The sequence below is a fragment of the Fundulus heteroclitus genome, chromosome 22 (assembly GCF_011125445.2).
Source record: "Fundulus heteroclitus isolate FHET01 chromosome 22, MU-UCD_Fhet_4.1, whole genome shotgun sequence".
NCBI lineage: Eukaryota > Metazoa > Chordata > Actinopteri > Cyprinodontiformes > Fundulidae > Fundulus > Fundulus heteroclitus.
Genome location: NC_046382.1, coordinates 5,038,926 through 5,066,165, shown reverse-complemented (window position 1 = coordinate 5,066,165; position 27,240 = coordinate 5,038,926). Strand labels below are relative to the sequence as shown.

At 48.3% G+C, this 27,240-nt stretch overlaps 2 protein-coding genes across 4 annotated transcripts; both read left to right on the top strand.

Moving 5' to 3' along the window:
* Positions 1 to 6,645: 6,645 nt before the first annotated feature.
* Positions 6,646 to 7,700, top strand: LOC118557237. Its single transcript, XM_036126847.1, has one exon. The coding sequence runs from the start codon at positions 6,706 to 6,708 to the stop codon at positions 7,435 to 7,437; it is 732 nt and encodes a 243-aa protein (XP_035982740.1). The 5' UTR covers positions 6,646 to 6,705; the 3' UTR covers positions 7,438 to 7,700.
* Positions 7,701 to 8,971: 1,271 nt separating this feature from the next.
* Positions 8,972 to 26,808, top strand: LOC118557232 (TBC1 domain family member 12-like). Of its 3 annotated transcripts, XR_004927732.1 has the most exons (14): positions 8,972 to 10,146; positions 13,934 to 14,069; positions 17,533 to 17,651; positions 17,752 to 17,834; positions 17,965 to 18,082; positions 18,177 to 18,283; positions 18,384 to 18,467; positions 18,547 to 18,641; positions 18,721 to 18,792; positions 21,721 to 21,849; positions 21,926 to 22,035; positions 23,709 to 23,967; positions 24,038 to 24,234; positions 24,267 to 26,808. XR_004927732.1 is itself a non-coding variant. In XM_036126839.1 (13 exons), the coding sequence occupies exons 1-13, from the start codon at positions 9,140 to 9,142 to the stop codon at positions 24,110 to 24,112; spliced, it is 2,391 nt and encodes a 796-aa protein (XP_035982732.1). In that variant the 5' UTR covers positions 8,972 to 9,139; the 3' UTR covers positions 24,113 to 26,808. The 3 variants fall into 3 exon arrangements, 2 of the variants coding, with proteins under 2 accessions (XP_035982732.1, XP_035982731.1); XM_036126839.1 differs by having other exon boundaries at positions 17,536 to 17,651; positions 24,038 to 26,808; XM_036126838.1 differs by having other exon boundaries at positions 24,038 to 26,808.
* Positions 26,809 to 27,240: the final 432 nt, after the last annotated feature.

The following is a 27,240-nucleotide window of genomic DNA, read 5'->3' as shown; positions in this document are numbered from 1 at the left end:
GCCATTGCCTGCCATCACCAGCTGATCCTACCTTCCCCTGTCTGTCTTATCAATCATTACACTCTTCAATAAACCTTTTAAACTAACAACACCATGTTTAGTTGAATATCAGGTTCCCAGACTACGATTAATTACACCAAGTATATCCAAATGCTCTTGTAAATAGTTTTTATAATCAAAACATGTTAAATAACTGCAAGTAATGGAAATAAATAATTATTAGTAATTTCTAAAGCAAATGAATTGCATGTATAGAAATAAATTCGATATTTTTACCTTAAAAGTTGAATTTTTAAATGTTAAAGCGCTCTGTACAGCTCCAGTGGAGATTTGGAGAGTTTGTTCTCAGCATTGTTCATTTATAGTTTATGTAAGACATGCAAATATTTCTATGATAAACATATTTTTGACACACCTGCTTTGAATTTGTCCATAGGGGCGTTGCTTTTCAGTTAATCAGGTAAGAAGTCTCTTTGATCCTCCTTTCCATGCAGCTGGGATTTTAGAATTATATAAAATACCAATAATGTTCATAAAACATAAAGTAATTTAACTGGACTATTATGTTCACTCTGATGACTCATGACTGCGTCCCCAGGTTCACCACCAATCACATCGTGAAGTTTGCAGACGACACAACGGTGGTGGGCCTGATCAGGGACGACAACGACCAGGACTACAGAGAGGAGGTGGAGATGCTGGTGGACTGGTGCAGAGACAACAGCCTGATCCTGAACGTGGAGAAGACGAAGAAGATCATCGTCGACTTCAGGAAGAACTGGCCTCACCACGCTCCTCTGCTCATCAACAACTCAGCTGTGGAGGTGGTCAGCAGCACCAAGTTCCTGGGGGTGCACACCACGGACAACCTCACCTGGACTGTGAACACCACGTCACTGGTGAAGAGGGCACAGAAGCGACTGTACTTCCTGCGGAGGATGAGAAGAGCCCACCTGCCCCCGCCCATCCTCACGACCTTCTACAGAAGCACCATAGAGAGCATTCTGACCAGCTGTCTCACTGTGTGGTGTGGAGGCTGCAGTGCCTCCAACTGGAAGAACGTGAGGAGAGTGGTGAGGACAGCAGAAGGGATCATCGGGGCTCCTCTTCCCTCCATTAAGGACCTTTCATCTCAGCGCTGCGTGTCCCGAGCCCGTAACATCATCAGGGACCCCTCACACCCCCACCATGGACTGTTCTCCCTACTACCTTCTGGGAAGAGGTTCCGCAGCATCCGCTGCAGGTTCACCAGGTTCTGCAAAAGCTTTTTCCCTGCTGCCATCAGACTGTTGAATTGCTGCTGAACTGCCAAACTCTGCACAACATTTGTATTTTTTTGCACATTTTAGCATCATTGTAGCTCATATATTCACACATTTGCATTTTTTACACATTTTTGCATCATTGCAGCTCATATAGCATTAAAAATGCTATTGGACTCCTAGTCTTAAAATTGCGCAAACAAATGCATTCATGCACAAATGCCCTTGCACAATCCAATCCGTACATAAATAATGTCTCTTTTTTGTTACATTTCAATTGTTTGTATACTGTATATTTAAAATCTACAGTTTACTTCTAAATCTCTGCTACACCTAAAACTGTAATTTAACTTCTACTGCGATTTACAAAAGCTGTACGAAACGAAATTTCGTTCTGTATGCACTTTGTGCATACCGAATGACAAATAAAGTTGTCTAAGTCTAAGTCTAGACATGGAGTTTTATCTCTCAAGCATGCAACATAGCCCAGTCATTCATGTTATTTTATAATTCATATGGTTAACTTTTTTATATTATTATTGTTATTATTATTACAAAGCAGAGTCTAAAATTCAGACTAAATGCTTCTTTCAGCTGCTCGTTAACAGGGTCGCTCCGGTCTGTTGTTGCAGTTGCGCGGAAGAACGTAGAGAACATGGACCCGGTTCTGAAGTCCTCACTAAGACTAAGAACATAGAGAACATGGACCCGGTTCTGAAGTCCTTCCACTAAGACTTAGAACGTAGAGAACATGGACCCGGTTCTGAAGTCCTCACTAAGACTAAGAACGTAGAGAACATGGACCCGGTTCTGAAGTCCTTCCACTAAGACTAAGAACGTAGAGAACATGGACCCGGTTCTGAAGTCCTTCCACTAAGAACGTAGAGAACATGGACCCGGTTCTGAAGTCCTTCCACTAAGACTAAGAACGTAGAGAACATGGACCCGGTTCTGAAGTCCTTCCACTAAGAACGTAGAGAACATGGACCCGGTTCTGAAGTCCTCACTAAGACTAAGAACGTAGAGAACATGGACCCGGTTCTGAAGTCCTCACTAAGACTAAGAACGTAGAGAACATGGACCCGGTTCTGAAGTCCTCACTAAGACTAAGAACGTAGACAACATGGACCCGGTTCTGAAGTCCTCACTAAGACTAAGAAGGTAGAGAACATGGACCCGGTTCTGAAGTCCTCACTAAGACTAAGAACGTAGAGAACATGGACCCGGTTCTGAAGTCCTCACTAAGGCTAAGAACGTAGAGAACATGGACCCGGTTCTGAAGTCCTCACTAAGACTAAGAACGTAGAGAACATGGACCCGGTTCTGAAGTCCTTCCACTAAGACTAAGAACGTAGAGAACATGGACCCGGTTCTGAAGTCCTTCCACTAAGAACGTAGAGAACATGGACCCGGTTCTGAAGTCCTTCCACTAAGAACATAGAGAACATGGACCCGGTTCTGAAGTCCTCACTAAGACTAAGAACGTAGAGAACATGGACCCGGTTCTGAAGTCCTCACTAAGACTAAGAACGTAGAGAACATGGACCCGGTTCTGAAGTCCTTCCACTAAGACTAAGAACGTAGAGAACATGGACCCGGTTCTGAAGTCCTTCCACTAAGAACATAGAGAACATGGACCCGGTTCTGAAGTCCTCACTAAGACTAAGAACGTAGAGAACATGGACCCGGTTCTGAAGTCCTTCCACTAAGAACATAGAGAACATGGACCCGGTTCTGAAGTCCTCACTAAGACTAAGAACGTAGAGAACATGGACCCGGTTCTGAAGTCCTCACTAAGACTAAGAACGTAGAGAACATGGACCCGGTTCTGAAGTCCTTCCACTAAGACTAAGAACGTAAAGAACATGGACCCGGTTCTGAAGTCCTTCCACTAAGACTAAGAACGTAGAGAACATGGACCCGGTTCTGAAGTCCTTCTACCAAGACTAAGAACGTAGAGAACATGAACGCGGTTCTGAAGTCCTCACTAAGACTAAGAACGTAGAGAACATGGACCCGGTTCTGAAGTCCTCACTAAGACTAAGAACGTAGAGAACATGGACCCGGTTCTGAAGTCCTCACTAAGACTAAGAACGTAGAGAACATGGACCCGGTTCTGAAGTCCTTCCACTAAGACTAAGAACGTAGAGAACATGGACCCGGTTCTGAAGTCCTCACTAAGACTAAGAACGTAGAGAACATGGACCAGGTTCTGAAGTCCTTCCACTAAGACTAAGAATGTAGAGAACATGGACCCGGTTCTGAAGTCCTCACTAAGACTAAGAACGTAGAGAACATGGACCCGGTTCTGAAGTCCTTCCACTAAGACTAAGAACGTAGAGAACATGGACCCGGTTCTGAAGTCCTTCCACTAAGAACGTAGAGAACATGGACCCGGTTCTGAAGTCCTCACCAAGACTAAAAACGTAGAGAACATGGACCCGGTTCTGAAGTCCTCACCAAGACTAAGAACGTAGAGAACATGGACCCGGTTCTGAAGTCCTCACTAAGACTAAGAACGTAGAGAACATGGACCCGGTTCTGAAGTCCTCACTAAGACTAAGAACGTAGAGAACATGGACCCGGTTCTGAAGTCCTCACTAAGACTAAGAACGTAGAGAACATGGACCAGGTTCTGAAGTCCTCACTAAGACTAAGAACGTAGAGAACATGGACCCGGTTCTGAAGTCCTCACCAAGACTAAGAACGTAGACAACATGGACCCGGTTCTGAAGTCCTCACTAAGACTAAGAAGGTAGAGAACATGGACCCGGTTCTGAAGTCCTCACTAAGACTAAGAACGTAGAGAACATGGACCCGGTTCTGAAGTCCTCACTAAGACTAAGAACGTAGAGAACATGGACCCGGTTCTGAAGTCCTTCCACTAAGAACGTAGAGAACATGGACCCGGTTCTGAAGTCCTCACTAAGACTAAGAACGTAGAGAACATGGACCCGGTTCTGAAGTCCTCACTAAGACTAAGAACGTAGAGAACATGGACCCGGTTCTGAAGTCCTCACTAAGACTAAGAACGTAGAGAACATGGACCCGGTTCTGAAGTCCTCACTAAGACTAAGAACGTAGAGAACATGGACCAGGTTCTGAAGTCCTTCCACTAAGACTAAGAATGTAGAGAACATGGACCCGGTTCTGAAGTCCTCACTAAGACTAAGAACGTAGAGAACATGGACCCGGTTCTGATGTCGTCACTAAGACTAAGAACGTAGAGAACATGGACCCGGTTCTGAAGTCCTCACTAAGACTAAGAACGTAGAGAGCATGGACCCGGTTCTGAAGTCCTCACTAAGACTAAGAACGTAGACAACATGGACCCGGTTCTGAAGTCCTCACTAAGACTAAGAAGGTAGAGAACATGGACCCGGTTCTGAAGTCCTCACTAAGACTAAGAACGTAGAGAACATGGACCCGGTTCTGAAGTCCTCACTAAGACTAAGAACGTAGAGAACATGGACCCGGTTCTGAAGTCCTCACTAAGACTAAGAACGTAGAGAACATGGACCCGGTTCTGAAGTCCTCACTAAGACTAAGAACGTAGAGAACATGGACCCGGTTCTGAAGTCCTTCCACTAAGACTAAGAACGTAGAGAACATGGACCCGGTTCTGAAGTCCTTCCACTAAGACTAAGAACGTAGAGAACATGGACCCGGTTCTGAAGTCCTTCCACTAAGAACGTAGAGAACATGGACCCGGTTCTGAAGTCCTCACTAAGACTAAGAACGTAGAGAACATGGACCCGGTTCTGAAGTCCTCACTAAGACTAAGAACGTAGAGAACATGGACCCGGTTCTGAAGTCCTCACTAAGACTAAGAACGTAGACAACATGGACCCGGTTCTGAAGTCCTCACTAAGACTAAGAAGGTAGAGAACATGGACCCGGTTCTGAAGTCCTCACTAAGACTAAGAACGTAGAGAACATGGACCCGGTTCTGAAGTCCTCACTAAGACTAAGAACGTAGAGAACATGGACCCGGTTCTGAAGTCCTCACTAAGACTAAGAACGTAGAGAACATGGACCCGGTTCTGAAGTCCTCACTAAGACTAAGAACGTAGAGAACATGGACCCGGTTCTGAAGTCCTCACTAAGACTAAGAACGTAGAGAACATGGACCCGGTTCTGAAGTCCTCACTAAGACTAAGAACGTAGAGGACATGGACCCGGTTCTGAAGTCCTTCCACTAAGAGTAAGAACGTAGAGAACATGGACCCGGTTCTGAAGTCCTTCCACTAAGAACGTAGAGAACATGGACCCGGTTCTGAAGTCCTTCCACTAAGACTAAGAACGTAGAGAACATGGACCCGGTTCTGAAGTCCTTCCACTAAGAACGTAGAGAACATGGACCCGGTTCTGAAGTCCTCACTAAGACTAAGAACGTAGAGAACATGGACCCGGTTCTGAAGTCCTCACTAAGACTAAGAACGTAGAGAACATGGACCCGGTTCTGAAGTCCTCACTAAGACTAAGAACGTAGAGAACATGGACCCGGTTCTGAAGTCCTCACTAAGACTAAGAACGTAGAGAACATGGACCCGGTTCTGAAGTCCTCACTAAGACTAAGAACGTAGAGAACATGGACCCGGTTCTGAAGTCCTTCCACTAAGACTAAGAACGTAGAGAACATGGACCCGGTTCTGAAGTCCTTCCACTAAGAACGTAGAGAACATGGACGCGGTTCTGAAGTCCTTCCACTAAGACTAAGAACGTAGAGAACATGGACCCGGTTCTGAAGTCCTTCCACTAAGAACGTAGAGAACATGGACCCGGTTCTGAAGTCCTTCCACTAAGAACGTAGAGAACATGGACCCGGTTCTGAAGTCCTTCCATGGCTCCCTGGATCTCAGAGAATAGACTTTAAAATACTTCTGTTAGTCTATAAATCCCTGAATGGCTTAGCACCTAAATCCATCACAGACTTGTTATCAGCGTATAAACCCTCCAGACCACTCAGGTCTTCTGGCTCCAGCCTGCTCTGCAGAACCAGAACCAGAACCAGAACCAGACATGGAGAAGCAATATTTAGTTCCTATGCTCCACTGATCTGGAACAAACTCCCAGAAAACTGTAAAATTGCTGAAAGCCTGAGTTCCTTTAAATCAAGATTAAAAACACATTTGTTTAGGATTGCCTTCAATTGTTCTAGTTTAACTGAATCACCACTTTTTTGTTCCATTTTCTATCTACATTTTATTCCTACTTGCATTTATTCTGTTTTATTTTGCTATATTTTAATCATGTAAAGCACTTTGCATTGTCCTTGTACTGAATTGTGCTATATAAATAAATTTGCCTTGCCTTGCCTTGCCTTGCCTTAAAGGGAACATCTGCTGTCAGAAGGCAGAACAGGAAGCATGGAGAGGGTGTGGTTGTGAGCTCTTTAAGGTTTTTCAGCCTGTCTCTGTCATTGCTTCACAGAACTGAGAACATGGAGATCCCGTCTGCTGGTCCTCTGCTGCTCATCCTGCTGGTGCTGCAGGTCGAGGCTCAGGAGGAGATTAAATACTTTGAGATCGGCGGGTCGCTGGTTCTGGACCCCAAGGTGTCAGAACCGATCACCAGCCTCACCTGGAAGCACAACGGGAACATCCAGGCTGAATGGATCAAAGATAAGGTTCCGCTGGAATATCTGGGGTACTTTAAGGGTCTATCAGAAGTGGACCTGACCACCGGGGTTCTGACCATCTCCAACATGTTGAAGGCAGATGAGGGGACCTTCAATATGGAGATCAACGGCCGAGAACTCCCGGGGAGGTTCAGAGTGGTGGGGGTGAAGAATCTGCAAACAGTCATGGTTGAAGTCATGACCCCTACAGAGTGCACCAGAGCCTCTCTCAACTGCACGCTGGAATGTGGAGGCGACTTCAGCGATGCCGGACCCGTCCAGTACTTCTGGAAGAAAGGAGACACTGGACCGTGGGAGGAGAACGAAAAGACAATCACCATTCCCAACACCGAGGAAATCCTGTGCTTTAAGAGCTTCAGCTGCAAGGTGGAGAACCCCGTCAGTGAGAAGGAGAGCAACCCGGCGAAGAGCCCGTTCACCAGGGATCCTTACCGTTTGAATCTGTGGTTCTCCTGGTTGTTGGGTTCTTTTGGCAGAACAAAAACACCTTCTGCAGGGTGTCGGTGCAGAGACAGAGAGAATTATGAAGCTTAGCTTTCCTTTCAGGAATCTGTTAATTTCCTTCTGCATCAGCTGTGTGATTCCTTCCATTTATCTGTTTTATTCAGTTCTCCCTGAGAGGCGGGGAGCCTTTATGTAATTCAGAAAATAAAAGCTTTGCTTTGAAAAGGAGAAATGAACGCATGAAGCTTGTCTGCTGGAGAAATGCCTCTGCAGCATTTTCTATACTTCTGATTTCTAAACATTGTTTTATTCCCATGTTTTTGCTGAGCATCAATAAAAACAGGAAACTCCTGGTTGTGTTTTCTTTTCTTCCTAATTTTTGTTTTGCACATTTGAAGTGACTGTTGGTCCTCAATGAACTGGAAACCTGCCCAGGGTGTAACCCTCATGGTCTGCTTCAGATAAGGAAAGTATTTGGCACTGCACTGGCTTAATGCACATAGATGGTTGATTTAACACAAAGCTGCACATAGTTATGAAAGTGATTCATGGTCCGTCTGAATCTGAATCGAGTTGCATACAGTTGTGTAATATTCAATCCCCTGAGTCAGCACATTGTAGAACACCATGCAGGTCCAGCTGCACGTCTTCTGCTTTATGTCTTAACCAGCTTTGCACATCTACAGTTTAAACGTTTTGCTGTGTTCCTCGTTTTTTATGCTGCGATTTGTTCACTGATGTTAATCAAGATCTCTGAGGGTAGAAACAAAACAGCTGCATTTCCATACAGATTGACGTTTGCAGATAATCAGTTTATCAAAGTAAAGGAGTCTAACAACGTATCCAAAACCCCTTTTTAAGTCTATTATATGAAAACATGAATACTTATTTCTAATACCTCCTAATTAAGCACCACTTGTAGCCTATCACATAAAATTTCCACTTTAATACACTAAACTAATCTGACAAAAAGGGGAATTCTAAATTGTACAGACTTAGACTTAGATTTTCTTTATTGTCATTTTGTATGCACAGAGTGCATACAGAACGAAATTTCGTTTTTCATACAGCTCAGAATAAATGCTTTAGCAAGGCATTAGACATGGAGTTTTACCTCTCAAGCATGCAACATAGCCCAGTCATTAATGTTATTCTATGAATAATGTTGGCTACTCATAATTTATATGGTTAACTTTATATATATATTATATAATGTTATTAAAATATATATATATATATATATATATATATATATATATATATATATATATATATATATATATATATATATATATATATATATATATAATTATTATTATTATTATTATTATTATTATTATTATTATTTCAAAGCACAGTCTAATATTCAGACTAAATGCTTCTTTCAGCTGTTGGTTAACAGGGTCGCTCAGGTCTGTTGTTGCAGTTGCGCGGAGCGGCCGGCGGGTGTCGCTGTGAGCGTATGTGGGTCAGAATGACGTCATTGTTGGGGAATGTTAAAGATGGCGCTGGGCGGTCAGAGGAATGTTGCCGCAGCAACAAGCTGAAGGGATTTAATTAATCTTCGGACCGGCACCGAGCTCCGCTCCCCTCCACGGAGTCAACACCTGCGGTTCTGAGCGCCGGCATGAGCCCGGTAGGCTCGCCCAGACCCCGGTAACCCTGCGGCGTCTCCCCGGTTAAGATGGTAGCCGGATCCCCGGAGAACAACAGAAGCTGCTGCGGAGTTCGGCCCACCGAGCCGGAGGACCTCAGGGCCGGGGCCGGGGCGCCTGCGGCGGACTGAGGGCCCATGGAAACGCCGAAGGAGGACGGAGGCTCGGTTTCTGTGGACCTGAACGAAAACGAAGACGGGCCGGCGGGTTCGGCGGAGAAAGCGGGGCGCAGGACCCAGAAGGAGCGCAGCGGGGGTCAGGCGGCCCGCAGGACCCGGGATCCGCTGGACCTGAACGGGAGGAATGCCGCCAGGGACCCGGAGATCATGCTGCTGGCTGCGGAGGACGGGTACCCCTCCGGACCGCCGGTGCCGGAGCTTTACGGCGGTCTGAACGGATTTCCCGAGCCGCCGCTGGACGCAGGAGAGGCGGGAGGAGGAGGAGAACCGGCCGGGCTCCAGGTTCTGGTGTCTGCGGAGGAAGGAGAGCTCCAGGACCGCTCCGTGACTTCTCCTCCCCGCGAACAGCCCCCATGTCCGGGGAGGCTGCAGGCGGGCCGCCCGGGGGTAAACATGCCCAACGGCGGGGCGGACCTGCCGGTTCTGGACCAGAGACTGGGCCGGTGGGACCTGGACGGGCAGGGGGGGAAAGTGGCCAACGGCGGGGTCCACATGTTGGGTTCCGGTTCTGAGTGGCCCGGTTCCGATTACTTCCCTGCGAACAGAGACACTGACCCGGGCTCCGGGCGGAACCGGCCTCCCAGCACGGCTGACCCCACCCGGGACTCCCCCAGCCCAGAACCGAGGTCCGGTCCCCCGTCTCCCTGCCCCTCCAGTCCGCTGTGGGAGCCCAGCGCCCGGCAGGAGGACCAGGAGGCCCCCGGTGACCCCTGGGGGCCCGGTGACCCCTGGGGGCCCGGCAGGCCGCAGAGCCTCCGGACCCAGCCCAGCGGCGCCGTGTCCCTCAGCTGTGACGCCACGCCGCTGTCCCCTGCAGAGGACGGGGGCTTTTACCTGGAGCCCCCGGCGGCGGTTCTGGAGGCCGGCCGCAGGCAGAGCGCCCCGGATAAACTGGGCCAGGAGCCCGGGGGCCCGGAGCTCCACGTCATGCCCAAGAGGTTCGGCATCGCTGAGTTCTTCACCAGGTAAGGTCCGCTTTTCAGAACCTGGATCCTTCACCACACACACAGGGTTCGGTTCACTCAGAACCGGGCAGGTCCAGAACCCTCCCTGATGGCCGTGGTTCCCATCACACCTCAGAGAACTCCAGAACACAGCCGGGCCCGGTTAGATCCACAAAGGTCCAAAAGGAGTGAGGCAGAACATCTTTAAGCTGATTTGTGGCATCAGAACCGTTGACTAAGCTGATTCTGAGGTTCTGTTCAACCCGGTTCTGTTCCTTCAACTGTTCCTTTCACTCCTCTGGGTCATAGCTGAACATCCGCAGAAGCGTCCTGTAGTAGTGCTGCCATGGTTGTCACGACGACCTGCTGATGGGTCGTACAGCAGGCTGTTTTCAGTGGAAAGTTCAGTGGAAGGATGAAATGTGGCAGGAAAAAGGTGCACAAGCAGTCAGAGTCGGGCTTTAGGCACCGGCCCACAGAACCAGAACCCGGCCTCCATATTCCCTCCTGAACCAGAGACACCAGCTCCTGGAGAAGAGGCCCAGAGTCCATGTTGCTGCAGGTCCAGAGTGAAGTTTCAGCGGTGGTGTGGTTCTGGTCCACTGGGTTTTCTGAGGTCCAGAGGCAGAGCAGCCGTCCAGCAGGATGAGCTGCATGGAGAACCAGAACCAGCACACACTGTTAAGGCTTCTGAACGCCTCAGCAGAACCTGAGGTGGACCACCAGCTCCTGAGTGCTGGTCCGGTCCAGAACCGGTGACCCGTTGTTCTGCAGGTCCACAGCTCTGGACTAAAGTCCCGGGCTTTAGTTCTGAGCTGTGAGCCAGAACCATCAGACCCGACAGAAATAAACGAAGAACAGAAATTACTGGAGGTTCTACCTCCTCAGCCTCCTGGTGATGTTCTGGTTCTCTGGACCTGTTCTGGGTCCAGTCTGCGTCTTTATTATTAAGATGATGTGATGTTAATTGGTGCTATAGAAATAAAATTATATTGAAAACTGAAGGTTCCCCAAACCCTTGCTTACAGCATTTTACTATAAATTAAACGGGACTTCCCATTGTCTCTCTAGCACCCAACTATGACCCATAAAAGTAGAATGGGAGGCAGATCCTTTAGCTATCAGGCTCCTCTCCTGTGGAACCAACTCCCAGTTTTGGTCCGTGAGGCAGACACCCCGTCTACTTTTAAGACTAATCTTAAAACTTTCCTTTTTGACAAAGTTCATAGTCAGAGTGGCTCATGTTACCCTGAGCTATCTCTATAGTTATGCTGCTATAGGCTTAGGCTGCTGGAGTTTTCCTCCCCACGGTCTCCTCATGCATGCTCAGTATGAGGGATTGCTGCAAAGTCCTCTTTCAGGAGGAGTGATGCTGCAGGTCTGCTTGGTTCCTGCTTGGATGAATGTTCCTCCATGTTCTCCATCAGGAACCGGCCTGGTTCTGTTCCCTCCAGGCTGAACGGACCAGCAGACCCGGTCCGCTGGTCTTCAGGCCCGTTAGAGACGTTTCCAGAACCAGACTGAGCCCGACGTTCCTGCAGACGGAGGCGGGCATAGACGTCCTCTGTGCCGGGTTCTGTCTGCTGATTAGATTTGGTGTTCTGCTGTAACATCGGCACCGGCCCGGTTAGCCGATTGATGACCCGAAACATCTGCTGCTTCTCTCAGAACCGTTTGGACCGAAGGCTCTGGGCTGCAGTAATCATCAGCCTCTCAGGTTCTGAACATAAATAGAAACGTAAATAGTCGGTAAAATCCACACCAAGTGAAATAAGATGTTACTATAACCATTAAATCAGAACTTTAAGCGGTTCTGATCGTTAGGAGGCTGAAGTTCTGCTCCTGGAGGAAATATAAAAACGTAGAAAAACTTTAATTTATCTGATCTGACACAAAGCAGCGCGATGTGTTTCAGCCTCCTGGTTCTGGTTCTGATTGGGTCCAGGCTGAGGGGCAAACAGCTGACTCAGCGGGTTCAACTTCCCTGTTTCTGATCCGGTTCTGCTTCTCCTCTTGCATCACAACCACAGGAGAGACAAGCAGAACCCGCTTCAAACCAGCAGAACCTCAGCTGGAGCCGCTCCTGCTCTAAACGGGTCAGGAGTCCAACAGAACCGCCTCTGACCTGAACATGTTTCATTAATCAAAGCGTGGCTGGGTTTGGTTCTGAGCCTCTTTCATGGCCATGACCTGGGTTAACGGGTCTCTGCGGTTCTCCTTCATGGCCCCGCGGGACCCGGATCTGGGTCCAGCAGAACCTCTCTGGTCCGATCTGGGCTCAGAGAAGGATGTCGCTGTCGGGTCGTCCCTCAGGGGAAATCGTCCTGCTGAGCCGGACTGTAAAAGTGTCGACCCGTCAGCGTTTGGGCCAGAACCTGAGGCAGCAGGTTCTGGGCCTGAGGCAGCCGGTTCTGGTCCTGAGGCAGCAGGTTCTGGACCGCAGCTGTTGCTCAACCTCCTCCTTTAAGGAAGTGAAATCTCTGCAGCTGTTACTCTGACATCAGTCCTGAAATGAAACGTTGGCAGAAAACAGACAGGAAATGACACCAGCTCTGGTTCTGGTTCTGGTTCTAGAGTTAAACATTTTAAATGTTTCTGATTAAAGGTTCTCTGACTGTAAAACTTAATACAGTCTTCTAAACGTCTGGTACCATCAGAACCAGAACCTTTGTAGTGAGCTGTTGTTCCTGTCATGGTAAAATGGGACATATAGTAATATAATAGTAATAGTAATATAATAGTAATAGTAATATAATAGTAATAGTAATATAATAGTAATAGTATGTTCTGTTAAAATGAGGGAAGGCTGGTTGTAGCCGTGTTTCCAGACCCAAACGGACTCACCAGAACCTCTGTGGGTTCTGCAGCTTCCTGTCCCGGTTAACAATCATTTCTCCATTTCCTGTGGGGAGGATCTGCTTCAGGGATCTAATCACTGGAGACATAATTAACTGGGAGGACGATGAAGACGAGCTGCCAGGAGGAGGAAGAGTTTCTGGAGACGGACTGGGTTCTGCTGATGTTTATTAAATTCTGTCTGATCCGAGCAGATTTAGACTTAGACAAACTTTATTGTCCCTATGGATCCACAAATGTTTCTTCTGCTCTTTATTAAGGCTGAACGATTTTGGAAAATAATCTAATTGCGATTTTTTTTTTCTTAATATTGCGAATTAATGCAATTGTTTTTTTTTTTTGTTTTTTTTTTACAGTTTAATTTATCATGTTTTTTTTTAAACATATACAAACAACAAATCAATTTGTTTCCTTGCTGTGCGGATTAGTTGCATCTAAACTCAGAGCAGAAATAATCGTGTTCTGCCTACAATTTTGACTTTTCTCTGCATTAACCACAAGCAACAAAAATGTTCTCTAAATAAAGACGTTTGTAAACAAGGACTATTTAAAACAAGAACTTTTAATGTTTCTATTAATCAGAATATTGTTCAAGAGAACAGCTTTTAATTGATTTGGACATCAATCCTTGTTGAACATAAAGTCTATGTATTAAACTGATTGACCTGTACTTAATGCTATGTATGATTATATAAACTCTAAAACAAGTAATAAAATTAGATTATCTCACTGCTGCAACTGTCTTCCCTTCCATGTGGAGGCAAACCCACTTTAAACATTTTACCAACACCTAATGGACGCGTCTGATTCCCTGATTGTTACATAGCCAAAAATTGCTGACTCTGCGATTTGGAAATTGCGTATTTTTAAATATTAAAAATGCGATTAATTGTTCAGCCCTACTCTTTATCGTCATTAAATCACATTAATTAAATGTTTCCGTCTCTTTCAGGAGCCTGTTTGCTAGGAAACCCAAAGAGTCCAAGGCAGCGTCCCACAATGCAACGGGGTGGCGCCTCTTTACCAAGACAGACGGCAGAGAGGAGGATGCCAGACCAGAGGCGGCGTGCTCAACGGCTCCTCAGCAGGTTGGTGGTTCACATCCTGACCTTCTAACCACGTCTCTGTCCCTGAGAGGCTGAGAGAAACTCCGTCAGAGGAAGTTCGTCTCCCAGGAGGATCTGAAACGTTCTGCAGAGGTTCTTCTGCTACCTGGTTATGTGAGGCGTCCCACAGGGCCGGGTCCTCGGCCCGCTTTGCTTTCCTCTAATTCTCTGCTGGGGTGGTTTATAAAGCTGGCGTAAGCAGCAAATACGGCCTGAAGCATTCGTACACCACCTTCCATGCAGGATCTATTAAAAAGAATGCTGAGGGGAAAATGTGTCGTCCTCACGGCTCTGAGCCGCTCATTTAGAGACGCACAGACTCAGCAGGTTCTACATCCAGCGTTTAGAACAGTTTCCTCAAAACAAGTTCTTTTAACGTGAGCAACAGGGCTGGACGATGTTTGAAGAAAGCTCATCGATAAGGTAGAAATCATATCGATCGCTGGCAATAATTATCAAAGAAAAACACATATTTTAAGTGCAGCCCGGACCATTTTATGCTGTTGCTTAGCAACCAGTTTATAGATAAAGAACAAACACTGAATTCAAACTCAACCCTATATTCAACCAACTTTTTACTTAAACTGGAAATTTTAGTAAAAAGAAAAATAACGCGTGCTCTCTGACCTCTGAGGGGGCGGAGCTTGGTCCCTGGATCTGTGCTCTGATTGGCTGGGAGGATGTAACGATGTAATATTAACCTACATGACGGGCTAGAAGGAAAACTGTAATTCTGTTGAACTTCCAAAAAAAGTAAAAACAAAGCAACTGGACTTGTTTTCCGTAGTTGAAGACGTTTCGGTTTTTTTGAATTGAGAAAGCTTCCTGGAGAGGAAGCGAAACGTCTTCAACTACGGAGTCCAGTTGTTTTGTTTTTTACTTTTTTTTGGAATGACCATGACCTGATGACTGAGAATCTTCACCAGCAGAATTCTGTTGAACTTTTTACTGACTTTTTTTTTCCTATCGCTCCACATTGATGAATAAATATTATTAAATTATCGTTTAGCGGACGTCTGCGCTGATTTACACCTTTTAATAAACTCCTCTCACGGTTTCTTTAGTTTTTCTCCAGTTTAGGTTTTCTGTTTTCTCTGTGAAATAGTTTTAAACTCTCTGGATGTTTCTGTGTGGCTGCAGCCACCAGAGCAGAGGAAATGAACCTTGAGCAAGGCACTGATCCACACTCCCCCTACAGAACCAACGCAGAAGAACGTTAGAACGTCATCGTTATGGGATTTAATGACGAGTAGCAGCTGTAGCTCTGGGTCCAGGACGACCCGTCTGGAAGTCTGAGCAGAACCGAAGACGCTGCAGTAAATCCAGAACGTCATGTGATCCTCAGTCTGCTGCTGGTTCTGCTGCTGGTTCTGCTGCTGGTTCTGCTGCTGGTTCTGAAGCTTCATCTGGAGAACAGCTGATGGTCCTCATTGGGTTTCTTTCCTCACGTTGATGTCATCCTGCATCTGTTTTTGCTGGACGGGCTGGAAAGTGGATTTAGTGTGTGTGGTTGCTAAGCAACGTCCTGCTGTTGACGAGGCAGAGACGAGGACATCCTCCTCTTCCTCCTCCTCCTCTCATCCTCCTCTTCCTCCTCCTCCTCCTCCTCTTCCTCCTCCTCCTCCTCCTCAGACACAGAATGGCCGCCGTGGCTCTCCCCGGCCGCTGACAGCCGCGGGCGTTGCTCGGCTCACATGATCCACATGTGGCTCGGCTCAGAGCGGCCGACCCGTGGAGGATCAGAACCGCGGTGCCGGTCCAGATGGGATTCTGATCACGAGTTCTGACCTTAACGGTCCATAAACCTAGGAGGTCGGTTCTTTTGGACTATCTTCCAGCATTTCTGCAGGTTCAGGGTTGGGTCCGGTTCTGGTTCTGACCCGCTGTAACCCGAGCTGTAGAGCAGGTTCTGTTTGGGGGAGCAGGGGCGGCGACCTCAGTCTGGTACCGCCGTCCTGCAGCAGGAAGCGGGTTTCTGTCTGAGCCGGGTCAGTGGAGGTCGGTTCTGATCCAGAGACCCATGTGGACCGGACCGTCTGACCTCGTCCTCAGTCCTGTCCAGAATACGGACCAATCCTGCTTCAGGAACATCGGTCAGAACCGCTGGAGTCTGGCTGCTTTATCGCTTCCTGTGGTTCCGTCTTCACGGTCCAGAACACGGACCCGTCTGTCCACGGTACCACGGTCCCACGGTCCCACTCTGTGACGGGTGGGTTCCTGTGGAGACGCCTGTCTGAACCTGCTGAATAACGCTTCAGAGGCCTGCAGACTGGTCCGTTGATCCCTGCGGTTCTAGGAGCTGCTGATGGTTCTGGTTCTGAGGCTTGAGGTAGAACCGGATCAGTGGGATTCTGCACCTAGGCGTCTTCATCAGAGGCCTGAATTGTTCGGGCGTCTGATGAAGACGCCTAAATCTGGACAGCAGCCATTGGACCCAGTACCTCCTGTAGACCATAGACATAATCTATGTAGACTCCTGGTTTGGCGGGTTCTGCCCCTGCTGCGATGCGTCAGAGCGTCCGCCATGTTGGATGTGGCAAATCTGCAGTTAGACTGAGTCTATTAAACAGTATCAGAGGGACTTTAATCTCAGAACATACTTTATATTCGTAATATTTTTATTACGTTTATTTTTGTATCGCTTTGGCTTTATTTTCCTGACTTTATACTCGTAAAGAATAAAAATAATTAATATAATCTAACCTGGCCCTATTACTCTAGGACTGAAATAATTCTGTAAACTGTGACTATTGTGGAAATGTTCCCTCTTAATTCTCATATTACCTCTTTTGTCTGTTTTTGTTACTTTATTGTCCTAGGACTTTTTTTCTCATATTAGTATGAAAAAAAATGTGACACGGTTTAATGAAACAATGAAGACCTCAATGTTTAACCATCATGATGTCTGGTTGTATCTCCTGGTTGTATCTCCTGGTTTTATCTCCTGGTTTTATCTCCTGGTTTTATCTCCTGGTTGTATCTCCTGGTTTTATCTCCTGGTTGTATCTCCTGGTTGTATCTCCTGGTTGTATCTCCTGGTGGGAGCAGCTGAGGCTCCCCCTGCTGGCCGGGGTCAGCACTGCAGGCATAAAGGCTCCAGTGTTGGAGCTGCAGCTGCTCCTCTGTTCATTGTGCCGCCCACACCCTTCACCACAGACAGGGCCTTTCATGAGGGGCCGTGTGCTCGTTAACATGCACCCTGCAGTCACGGAGCGGTTCTGAGTGGGCCCGGCTGATGATCCGGACCTGACGGTACCGCAGGGACCGTTTAACGCCACGTTTAATCCGTTTTAACTAACATCTGGCTGCTGTCCTCCACGTTACTCTGATTAAACCCTTCCTGCTGCCTCAGGATGAAAACCTGGAGGAGTTTAGAAACCCTTAGAACCCAGCAGAACCGAGCTGAGGTCTGGGTCTCAGCCCCTTCCTCCTTTTTTGTCCCCAGCAGGAGGACGAGCAGAAGGACTCGTGTCCACAGCGCCCCCCGGTGGCGGCAGCGAGGAGGAAGAACCTGGAGTTTGAGCCTCTGTCCACCACAGCCCTGATCCTGGAGGACCGGCCGTCGTGAGTCTCTCTGCGACCCGCTGCAGCCGCCCAGCAGCAGGCGGCGACCCGCTGACCTTCTTCTTCTTCTTCTTCTTCTTCTTCTTCTTCTGTCCCTCAGGAACCTGCCGGCCAAGTCTGAGGAGGAGACGCAGCGGCACAAGCAGGAGTACGAGGAGATGGTGGCAGGAGCCAAGAGGAGAGGTGGGTCTGCTGTCCCCCCGGCTGCTCCCCTTCAGGCCGGTTTAGTCCAAGAGGCGGTTCTGATGGGTTCTGATGGGTTCTGCGGGCCCAGCCGCTGGTTCTGAACAGAAATGTCCGCTGTGTCCCTCAGAGATGAAGGAAGCCCAGAAGAAGAAGCGTCAGATGAAGGAGAGACACCGGCAGGAGGACAGCATCTCCAGCGCCATGGTGACCTGGAACAGCGAGATCCTGCCGCACTGGGACTCCATGTAGGTGGTGAGGGTGCGGCGCCGCCCGGAGCGGGTCGGTTCTGGTCGGTTCTGGTCGGTTCTGGTCGGCTCACCGTGTCTCTGTGTCGTCCAGGAAGGGGACGAGGCGGGTCAGGGAGCTGTGGTGGCAGGGACTTCCCCCCGGGGTGCGAGGCCGGGTGTGGAGCCTGGCCATCGGGAACGAGCTCAACATCACGCCAGGTACCGGTTCTGTTCCAGGTTCTGTTCCAGGTTCTGTTCCAGGTTCTGTTCCAGGCGCCGGAGGAGTCGGGTCGTCACGGTTCTGTTTGTCTCCCCGCAGAGCTGTATGAAATCTTCCTGTCCAGAGCCAAGGAGAAGTGGAGGAGCTACAGCGAGACCAGCTCGGTCAACGACAACGAGAGCGGTACCACAGTCGGACCAGAACCGTCCTCCGCTGACGGGTTCTTCCGGGCTGTAACGGTTCTGCTGTGTTTCTCTGGTAGACGGAGGAGCTTCGCTGGCCGACAGGGAGTCCAGTCTGGACCTCATCAAGCTGGACATCTCCAGAACCTTCCCGTCTCTCTTCATCTTCCAGAAGGTGACGGTTCTGCAGCAGGTCCGACGGGTCAGCAGGAGGAGGTTCTGGAGGTTCTGACGGTTCTGTGTTGTCTCTGCAGGGCGGTCCCTACCACGACCTGCTGCACAGCGTGCTGGGAGCGTACACCTGCTACCGACCCGACATCGGCTACGTGAGTCCGGCCTGCCCAGGGTTCTAAACGGGCCTGGTTCTAAACGGACCTGTTGGTTCTAAACGGACCTGCTGGTTCTAAATGGGCCTGTTGGTTCTAAACAGACCTGGTTCTTAACGGACCTGTTGGTTCTACACGGGCCTGCTGGTTCTAAGGTTCTAAACGGACCTGTTGGTTCTAAACGGACCTGTTGGTTCTAAACGGGCCTGCTGGTTCTAAACAGACCTGCTGGTTCTAAACGGGCCTGATGTTTCTACACGGGCCTGCTGGTTCTAAGGTTCTAAACGGACCTGTTGGTTCTAAACGGACCTGTTGGTTCTAAACGGATCTGTTGGTTCTAAACGGATCTGTTGGTTCTAAACGGACCTGTTGGTTCTAAACGGACCTGTTGGTTCTAAATGGATCTGTTGGTTCTAAACGGACCTGTTGGTTCTAAACTGGCCTGCTGGTTCTAAACGGATCTGTTGGTTCTAAACGGGCCTGATGTTTCTACACAGGCCTGCTGGTTCTAAGGTTCTAAACGGACTTGTTGGTTCTAAACGGATCTGTTGGTTCTAAACAGACCTGGTTCTAAATGGAACGGGTTCTAAACAGACCAGCTGGTTCTAAACAGACCAGCTGGTTCTAAACGGGCCTGGTTCTAAACGGATCTGCTGGTTCTAAACGGACCTGTTGGTTCTAAACGGACCTGTTGGTTCTAAATGGATCTGTTGGTTCTAAACGGACCTGTTGGTTCTAAACGGATCTGTTGGTTCTAAACGGATCTGCTGGTTCTAAACGGACCTGTTGGTTCTAAACGGACCTGTTGGTTCTAAATGGATCTGTTGGTTCTAAACGGACCTGTTGGTTCTAAACTGGCCTGCTGGTTCTAAACGGATCTGTTGGTTCTAAATGGATCTGTTGGTTCTAAACGGACCTGTTGGTTCTAAACTGGCCTGCTGGTTCTAAACGGATCTGTTGGTTCTAAATGGATCTGTTGGTTCTAAACGGACCTGTTGGTTCTAAATGGATCTGTTGGTTCTAAACGGACCTGTTGGTTCTAAACTGGCCTGCTGGTTCTAAACGGATCTGTTGGTTCTAAACGGGCCTGATGTTTCTACACAGGCCTGCTGGTTCTAAGGTTCTAAACGGACTTGTTGGTTCTAAACGGATCTGTTGGTTCTAAACAGACCTGGTTCTAAATGCAACGGGTTCTAAACAGACCAGCTGGTTCTAAACAGACCAGCTGGTTCTAAACGGGCCTGGTTCTAAACGGATCTGCTGGTTCTAAACGGACCTGTTGGTTCTAAACGGACCTGTTGGTTCTAAATGGATCTGTTGGTTCTAAACGGACCTGTTGGTTCTAAACGGATCTGTTGGTTCTAAACGGATCTGCTGGTTCTAAACGGACCTGTTGGTTCTAAACGGACCTGTTGGTTCTAAACGGACCTGTTGGTTCTAAATGGATCTGTTGGTTCTAAACGGACCTGTTGGTTCTAAACTGGCCTGCTGGTTCTAAACGGATCTGTTGGTTCTAAACGGGCCTGATGTTTCTACACAGGCCTGCTGGTTCTAAGGTTCTAAACGGACCTGTTGGTTCTACACGGAACTGCTGGTTTTAAACAGACCTGGTTCTAAATGGAACGGGTTCTAAACAGACCAGCTGGTTCTAAACAGACCAGCTGGTTCTAAATGGGCCTGGTGGTTCTAAACTGGCCTGTTGGTTCTAAACGGGCCTGTTGGTTCTAAACTGGCCTGTTGGTTCTAAACGGGTCTGGTTCTAAAGCAGGGATAGGCAACTTCCATGATAAAGAGGGCCACATTTTTTTCAGCACGACCATTGGAGGGCCACATGACCACGCACTTCACATAATTGGATATGAAAGACGCTGCAAATTATTCTCAATAAGAACAAATTTTAGACGAATTTATATCTGTATGTTTACTGCACCAACATATAACTATTTTCTGCATATAAATGCATTTTAATATGTCCTTAAGCAAAAGACAAACCGTTTGCTTTATAAAAAAAATTGCAAAAAAGGAATTTAAACTCCGTATCAATGCATTCAGGAGCATGGGACGTTTTAAATTTACAAGGAAAGAGGCATAAAACGGAACAAAACTTAACTCAAACAATAATGTGTCTATCCAGAAACTGTGTGGGCTTTCTTACAATACTGAATGCTCTATAATTGTATTTCTGTTACTTTTTGATTATGCACATCTGTTAGCTTTTTATTCTGAAAAATCTAATGTCCCATGCTCCTGAATGCACCATAGCTTTCTGACGCTCACGAATGCATCACACTGGTCTGTGAACGCGGTGCTGCACGTTTGATCTTCTGCTTAAGACAAAGCTTTGCAGTTTCAAAACTCACGTCGGCTCTCACGGTTTATGTTGTGTATGAATGACAAGAGACCAAAAAAAAAATTCCCCATGTCCATACTTCTTCCCATTTTGTCTGAAAAATGTGACTTTCTCGTCAAGTTTTCCCTTTATTCCACTGCTAGTGGCCAGGGCTCTTGACTTTCTTCCTCGCTGTTGCAAAGCGGCCCATGCCCGCTATTCTTTGGGTACGGCCCCCTATCGGTCAAAAGTATAATTACAATTTATTTATTTATATATATTTTTTTTATCATTATTAAATTATTATTGATCTATTCGCGGGCCGCACTGAGTGATGACGAGGGCCGTGTGCGGCACCTGGGCCGCCAGTTGCCCATCCCTGTTCTAAATGGAACGGGTTCTAAACAGACCGGCTGGTCTGAAACGGACCTGCGGGTTCTAAACGGACCGGCAGGACTTAAACAAACCGGGTCCTAAATGGACTGGGTTCTGAACGGACCAAGTTCTGAACGGACCGGGTTCTGAACGGACCGGGTTCTGAACTGACCGGTTCTGAACGGACCGGGCCCGCCCATGGACTCAGGCTGCGTGTGTTTCAGGTCCAGGGGATGTCGTTCATCGCTGCGGTTCTGATCCTGAACCTGGAGGAGGCCGAAGCCTTCATCACCTTCGCCAACCTGCTGAACAAACCCTGCCAGATGGCCTTCTTCAGAGTGGACCACGATCTGGTACCGACCCGCCATGTCCTCCACCCTCAGGTCCACCAGAACCTTCAGCCTCGCTCACCTCTGCTTCTCTGTCCAGATGCTGAAGTACTTCACAGCCTTTGAGATCTTCTTTGAGGAGAACCTGCCGCAGCTCTTCAGCCACTTCCAGACCAACAGCCTGACCCCTGACCTCTACCTGATCGACTGGTGAGTGGGTCAGCACCAGCCTCAGAACCGGGCTTCTCTGGTTCTGACCATCTGAAGCTGCTTTGTTTAGCTGAAGCTAGCCACTGTAGCGGCGCTGCCAGACGCACCTTCAGCTGTGAATGGGCCCGGGTCACACTCCCCCAGACTCTGATGCTTGAGTTCTGGTTCTGTTTGGGTCGAATTGTTTTTACAGCCCGGTGGACCCGTTAGAGCAGATTACTGAAAGCCTTCTGCTCTGAAGCAGCCATGCTGCTGCTCGCTCCAGCTTTCTCCGCCGGTCGCCAATGTTCCGTTTGGCGAGTAAATGTCAGAGCTAGCAAGCTAGCTGCCACATGGCGAGTAAATGTCAGAGCTAGCAAGCTAGCTGCCACATGGCGAGTAAATGTCAGAGCTAGCTAGCTGCCACATGGCGAGTAAATGTCAGAGCTAGCAAGCTAGCTGCCACATGGTGAGTAAATGTCAGAGCTAGCTAGCTGCCACATGGCGAGTAAATGTCAGAGCTAGCCAGCTGCCACATGGCGAGTAAATGTCAGAGCTAGCTAGCTGCCACATGGCGAGTAAATATCAGAGCTAGCAAGCTAGCTGCCACATGGCGAGTAAATGTCAGCGCTAGCTAGCTGCCACATGGTGAGTAAATGTCAGAGCTAGCTAGCTGCCACATGGCGAGTAAATGTCAGAGCTAGCTAGCTGCCACATGGCGAGTAAATATCAGAGCTAGCAAGCTAGCTGCCACATGGCGAGTAAACGTTAGCACCAAATAAATAGTGTTTTTCAGTGGGTGGAGGCTTCTCTGTGTTCCTCTGCTGTCAGCTCGTGTGACAACAAACGCACACGTACGCACACGTACACACACGTGACGCGACTACAGCAGCTACGTCATGTCTGTCTGCTAACAGCTAGCGCTTGGCTCGGGCTAATTACGTAGCGGGATTACGTGGAGATATTTAGCAGGAGTCAGTCAGGATTAATAATTTGCCCGGTAAAAAATACTCTTGGCCGGTTGATCCTTACATCTAGCGGCCAACTTGGCCGATGAATCAAGAAGTTAATTTAAGAAACTGTCTGAAAGATCGCACCGTGCTGCCATGATAGCAGGTAGTCCTGCTAGGGAGGTTGCTCTGCAGAAAGGGAGCTAAAAATGAGTCAAATCTCCCTGAAATTAGTGTATTTGTCCCAATTGTGAGCAGCTAAAGAAGAATGAGTGTTTGACCCTAAAATAAGATAATTAGATATTCTGCTACTGAAATAAGACGATGGAGACGAGTTGTTCCTGTTTTAACTGCATAAATGTGATTCCATCGACAGATTGTTTGAACTTGCTGCTCAGAGGACAGACTCTAATTTCAAAATGGTTTAATTTACCTGTGGTTCCCTTTCTGCAGTCTGAGGTTATTTATCTGCTTCTGACCCACAGAACTGTTTGTAGTGCCATCTGGGGGATTAGATCCATTTCTGGGCTAAAATCTCAGTTTTGTTATAGTCAGTAGAACCTGATTGGTACAGATGAAAGTGTCTAACATTTTTGTTTTATGTTAAGAATTCAGATTATCATGTAATAATATAACGCTCCTCGTTTAGCACGCTGAGGCTCCGGTAAACTCTGGGGACGGCGGTCACGGCGAGGGTGAGGGGGTTTCCTGGTTCCGCTGTAACAGACTGATCTCTTGGTCCAGGATCTTCACGCTGTACAGCAAGTCGCTGCCTCTGGACGTGGCGTGCCGGGTGTGGGACGTGTTCTGCAGAGACGGTGAGGAGAGTCTGTTCCGGACCGGGCTGGGCATCCTGCGGCTGTTCGAGGACGTCCTCATGCAGATGGACTTCATCCACATCGCTCAGTTCCTGACGCGCCTGCCCGACGACCTGCAGCCGCAGACGCTCTTTACGGCCATGGCCAACACGCACATGATCAGCCGGAACCGCCGCTGGGCTCAGGTGAGCACCGGCGCCGGTCCCGTGGCGCTGGATCTGCTTCCTGGTGTTAAAAGGCTGTTTCCTGTTCCAGGTGTTCTCTGCCGTGATGAAGGATGGAAACGGGAAGGAGGCGGAGAAAGCCGGCAGCCCGGCCCTGAGGAGCTAACGCTGCGTTCCAACGCCGTGAAGCTGGACGCTGAAGCCAGAGACCCTTCTGTGGGGGAAACGAGCCGCCAGAACCCGGGTCATTGGAACCCACCCACGGTTTTCCTGCAGAGGAATCTATAGGTTCCTGGATCTATAGGTTCCTGGATCTATAGGTTCCTGGATCTATAGGTTCCTGGGTGTATAGGTCCCTGGGTGTATAGGTCCCTGGATCTCTAGGTCCCTGGATCTATAGGTTGCTGGATCTATAAATTCCTGGCTCTATAGGTTCCTGGATCTATAGGTTCCCGAATCTATAAATTCCTGGCTCTATAGGTCTCTGGGTGTATTGGTTCCTGGATCTATAGGTCCCTGGATCTATAGATTCCTGGATCTATAGGTCCCTGGATCTATAGGTCCCTGGATCTATAGGTTCCTGGATCTATAAATTCCTGGCTCTATAGGTTCCTGGATCTATAGGTTCCCGAATCTATAAATTCCTGGCTCTATAGGTCCCTGGATCTATAGATTCCCGGATCTATAGGTCCCTGGATCTATAGATTCCTGAATACATAGGTCCCCGGATCTATAGGTTCCTGGATTTAAAGGTTTCTGGATCTATAGATTCCTGAATCTATAGGTCCCTGGATCCATAAGTTCCTGGATCTATAGGTCCCTGGATCCATATGTTCATGGATATATAGGTTCCTGGATCTATAAATTCCTGGCTCTATAGGTCTTTGGGTGTATAGGTCCCTGTATTTATAGGTTCTGAGATTCCTGGATCTAAAGATTCCCACATCTATTGATTCCTGGATCTGCTGCTCAGAAGTTTAAAGCCTAAAAGTATTTCTTCCAGTCAGTCGGGGGTTGTAGTCGCGGCTGCTGGTGAGATGAAGGATTCAGAGACATGAACTCGTTCAGCCGGCGGGGCTTGTTGGGTGCAGGTTCCCCCTCAGAGCACTTTATCCCTGCAGCTCTGGAGCCTGACAGAGAGGAGCCTCCTGACGGGTCGCTCCGGTTCTGTTCAGCCAAATGACCAGGCTGCAGAGTCGGGTTAGTTTTTAGTTTTTTTGTATCAGCTGAAACTGGTCCAGCTGCTGGTCCCTGACGGCTGGAGCTGCTTCCTGTCGTGGTTAAACACTAGAAGCTGCAGCAGCCGGTCCGTCTGCAGGGATTCACCTGCAGCCTCTAGGAACCGGTCCTGATGCAGCAGCTGAGGCTGAAACCGCAGAATAAACGTGTTCAGTGTTGGTTTCAGCGTCTAATAATGCATCTTATCCAAATAATGTCCCAGACCCACAAGGTCCGTTCCCTGAGCTGACCCCAGATCAGCAGGTTCCGACTCGGGGAGTTTCCATTAATCTAAACTGCTTCCTGTGTCAGAGGAGCTGCAGCGCCGTTGTTTCTGGTCGGGTCCAGAGACCCGGCGGTTCTGCCAGGAGGGACGTTCTGGTGGACAGTAAGGCCCGATTCTAAAGGACGGCTGGATGGACCGTCTGGTCGGGTCGTAGCAGGACCCGATCGACCCGTTGGGGGAAGTCTATGTCGACGCAGAGATCCGGTTCTTTCAGGGTTCCTAAACCTTTATACCTGAACCCGAATGGACCGGTTAACCAGAACATGGGTCAGGCTTTGCTATCCGACCCAACGCTGCTGATGGCGGCTCTTTCCAGGTCGGGTCCGGTCCGGGTCTCAGTCCTCAGATGGTGGATCTTTGCTTCACGGGTCCGTCTGGGTTCTTAGGGTCCAGAACGTAGATCCGGACCTAAAGATCTACAGTAGAAGAAGCTGAACGGGCTGACAGAACCACCGGATCCACCGTGAGCTGGAACCAGGAACCTTTGGGTCTGAGCGGACAGGACTTTGGTTCTTTTGGGTTTATGTATCAACATTTAGGCCAGTGGGTTCCTGTTCTGGTCTGATGTTCTGAGAACATCTCTGGTCTTTATCTGACCCGACCAGCACCAGGGGAACGTTAAAGGTCCAGTACTTCCAGAACCTCTGCGTGTGTATAGGAGCGGCTAACGGTTCTGATTCTGCTCTACCAGAACCTCGTGTTCTCCGCTGCAGCTGGAGAACACAAGTTCTCCAGCTGCAACTCGACCAAAGTCTTGATCAGGCGCTTCACAGTGAATGTTTTACGACGAGGTTCTGGACGGGCCCGGTTCTCGCTGGTTTCTGGGTCCCTGCTCTTTAACAAAGACACTAAGTGAGCCAGCCGGTACCAGATGGTACCAGACGGTACCAGGCAGAACCAGGCAGCGCCAGGCGCCACCAACACTCCTACGTTTGATGCTTTAAAGTGTTAAAGACTGGGTCCGGTCTGCAAAGTGTTAAATTATTGTTTTAAATTATTCACATGAAATAAAACTTGCTGAGTGGCGTTTTTTTGGATGAGATCAAAGATTTTCTACCGATTAGAGAGGAACCGGTCCCAGATCAGTCTGTGTCCCGCCAGGAGAACCGGGTCCAGTCCGGTTCTGGTCTCTGCTTACAGGATGTTCTAAGCGTCTCCACGTCGGCTTCAAACTATTCCAGAAACATGTTTTATTATTTAAACCTATAGCTCTTTTATTTTATTTAGCTTCTGTTTAATGTCAGTGTTTGGCTTTTTTCCCATAATGCCTTACTGCCCGTGTAAATAATCTGTAAAAATCTTCTTTTTCATATGACAACCACTAGTTTAACGTGTAAATAAACATCTAAGCAACGTCAGTCTGGACTCTTCCTTATTTACACACTCCTATCAGGCATAACATTATGACCACCAGAGGAACATTTAGGAACCGTTCAGCGGAGGAAGATAAACAGCACGTGAACTTTGACCTTTTATAGACAAAGTGTTTCAGGACGAGGATGAGAAAATCTTCCTTCCACTAAGTTTTTGGACAAATGTTCCAGTTCTTGAAGAACATCTGAGTCTAGAAGGCGGCGCTGCTGGGGATAACAGAACCGCTTTCTGGATCATCTGCTGCTGAGAGGTTCTGCTGCAGAGAAGAAGGCTTCAGGAAGGTCCAGGAGCATCTGCCGCCAGCGCAGAGCTTGCTGAAAACTGGCAGCAGGTGTCCTCACAGGAAACGTTTGGAGAAGAAGGGCAGCAAAGGTGCTGGTTCTGTTCCAGATTGACATCAGTACCGGACGGGTCCT

What these genes read in the sequence shown, in the direction of transcription:
- LOC118557237 (XM_036126847.1), top strand. Translation starts at nt 6,706, where the DNA reads ATGGAGATCCCGTCTGCTGGTCCTCTGCTGCTCATCCTGCTGGTGCTG.
- LOC118557232 (XM_036126838.1), top strand. Translation starts at nt 9,140, where the DNA reads ATGGAAACGCCGAAGGAGGACGGAGGCTCGGTTTCTGTGGACCTGAAC. An exon ending in GGCAGGAGCCAAGAGGAGAG is followed by an intron (nt 17,835 to 17,964) that starts GTGGGTCTGCTG and finishes TGTGTCCCTCAG; the next exon opens with AGATGAAGGAAGCCCAGAAG. An exon ending in CTCTCTTCATCTTCCAGAAG is followed by an intron (nt 18,642 to 18,720) that starts GTGACGGTTCTG and finishes TTGTCTCTGCAG; the next exon opens with GGCGGTCCCTACCACGACCT.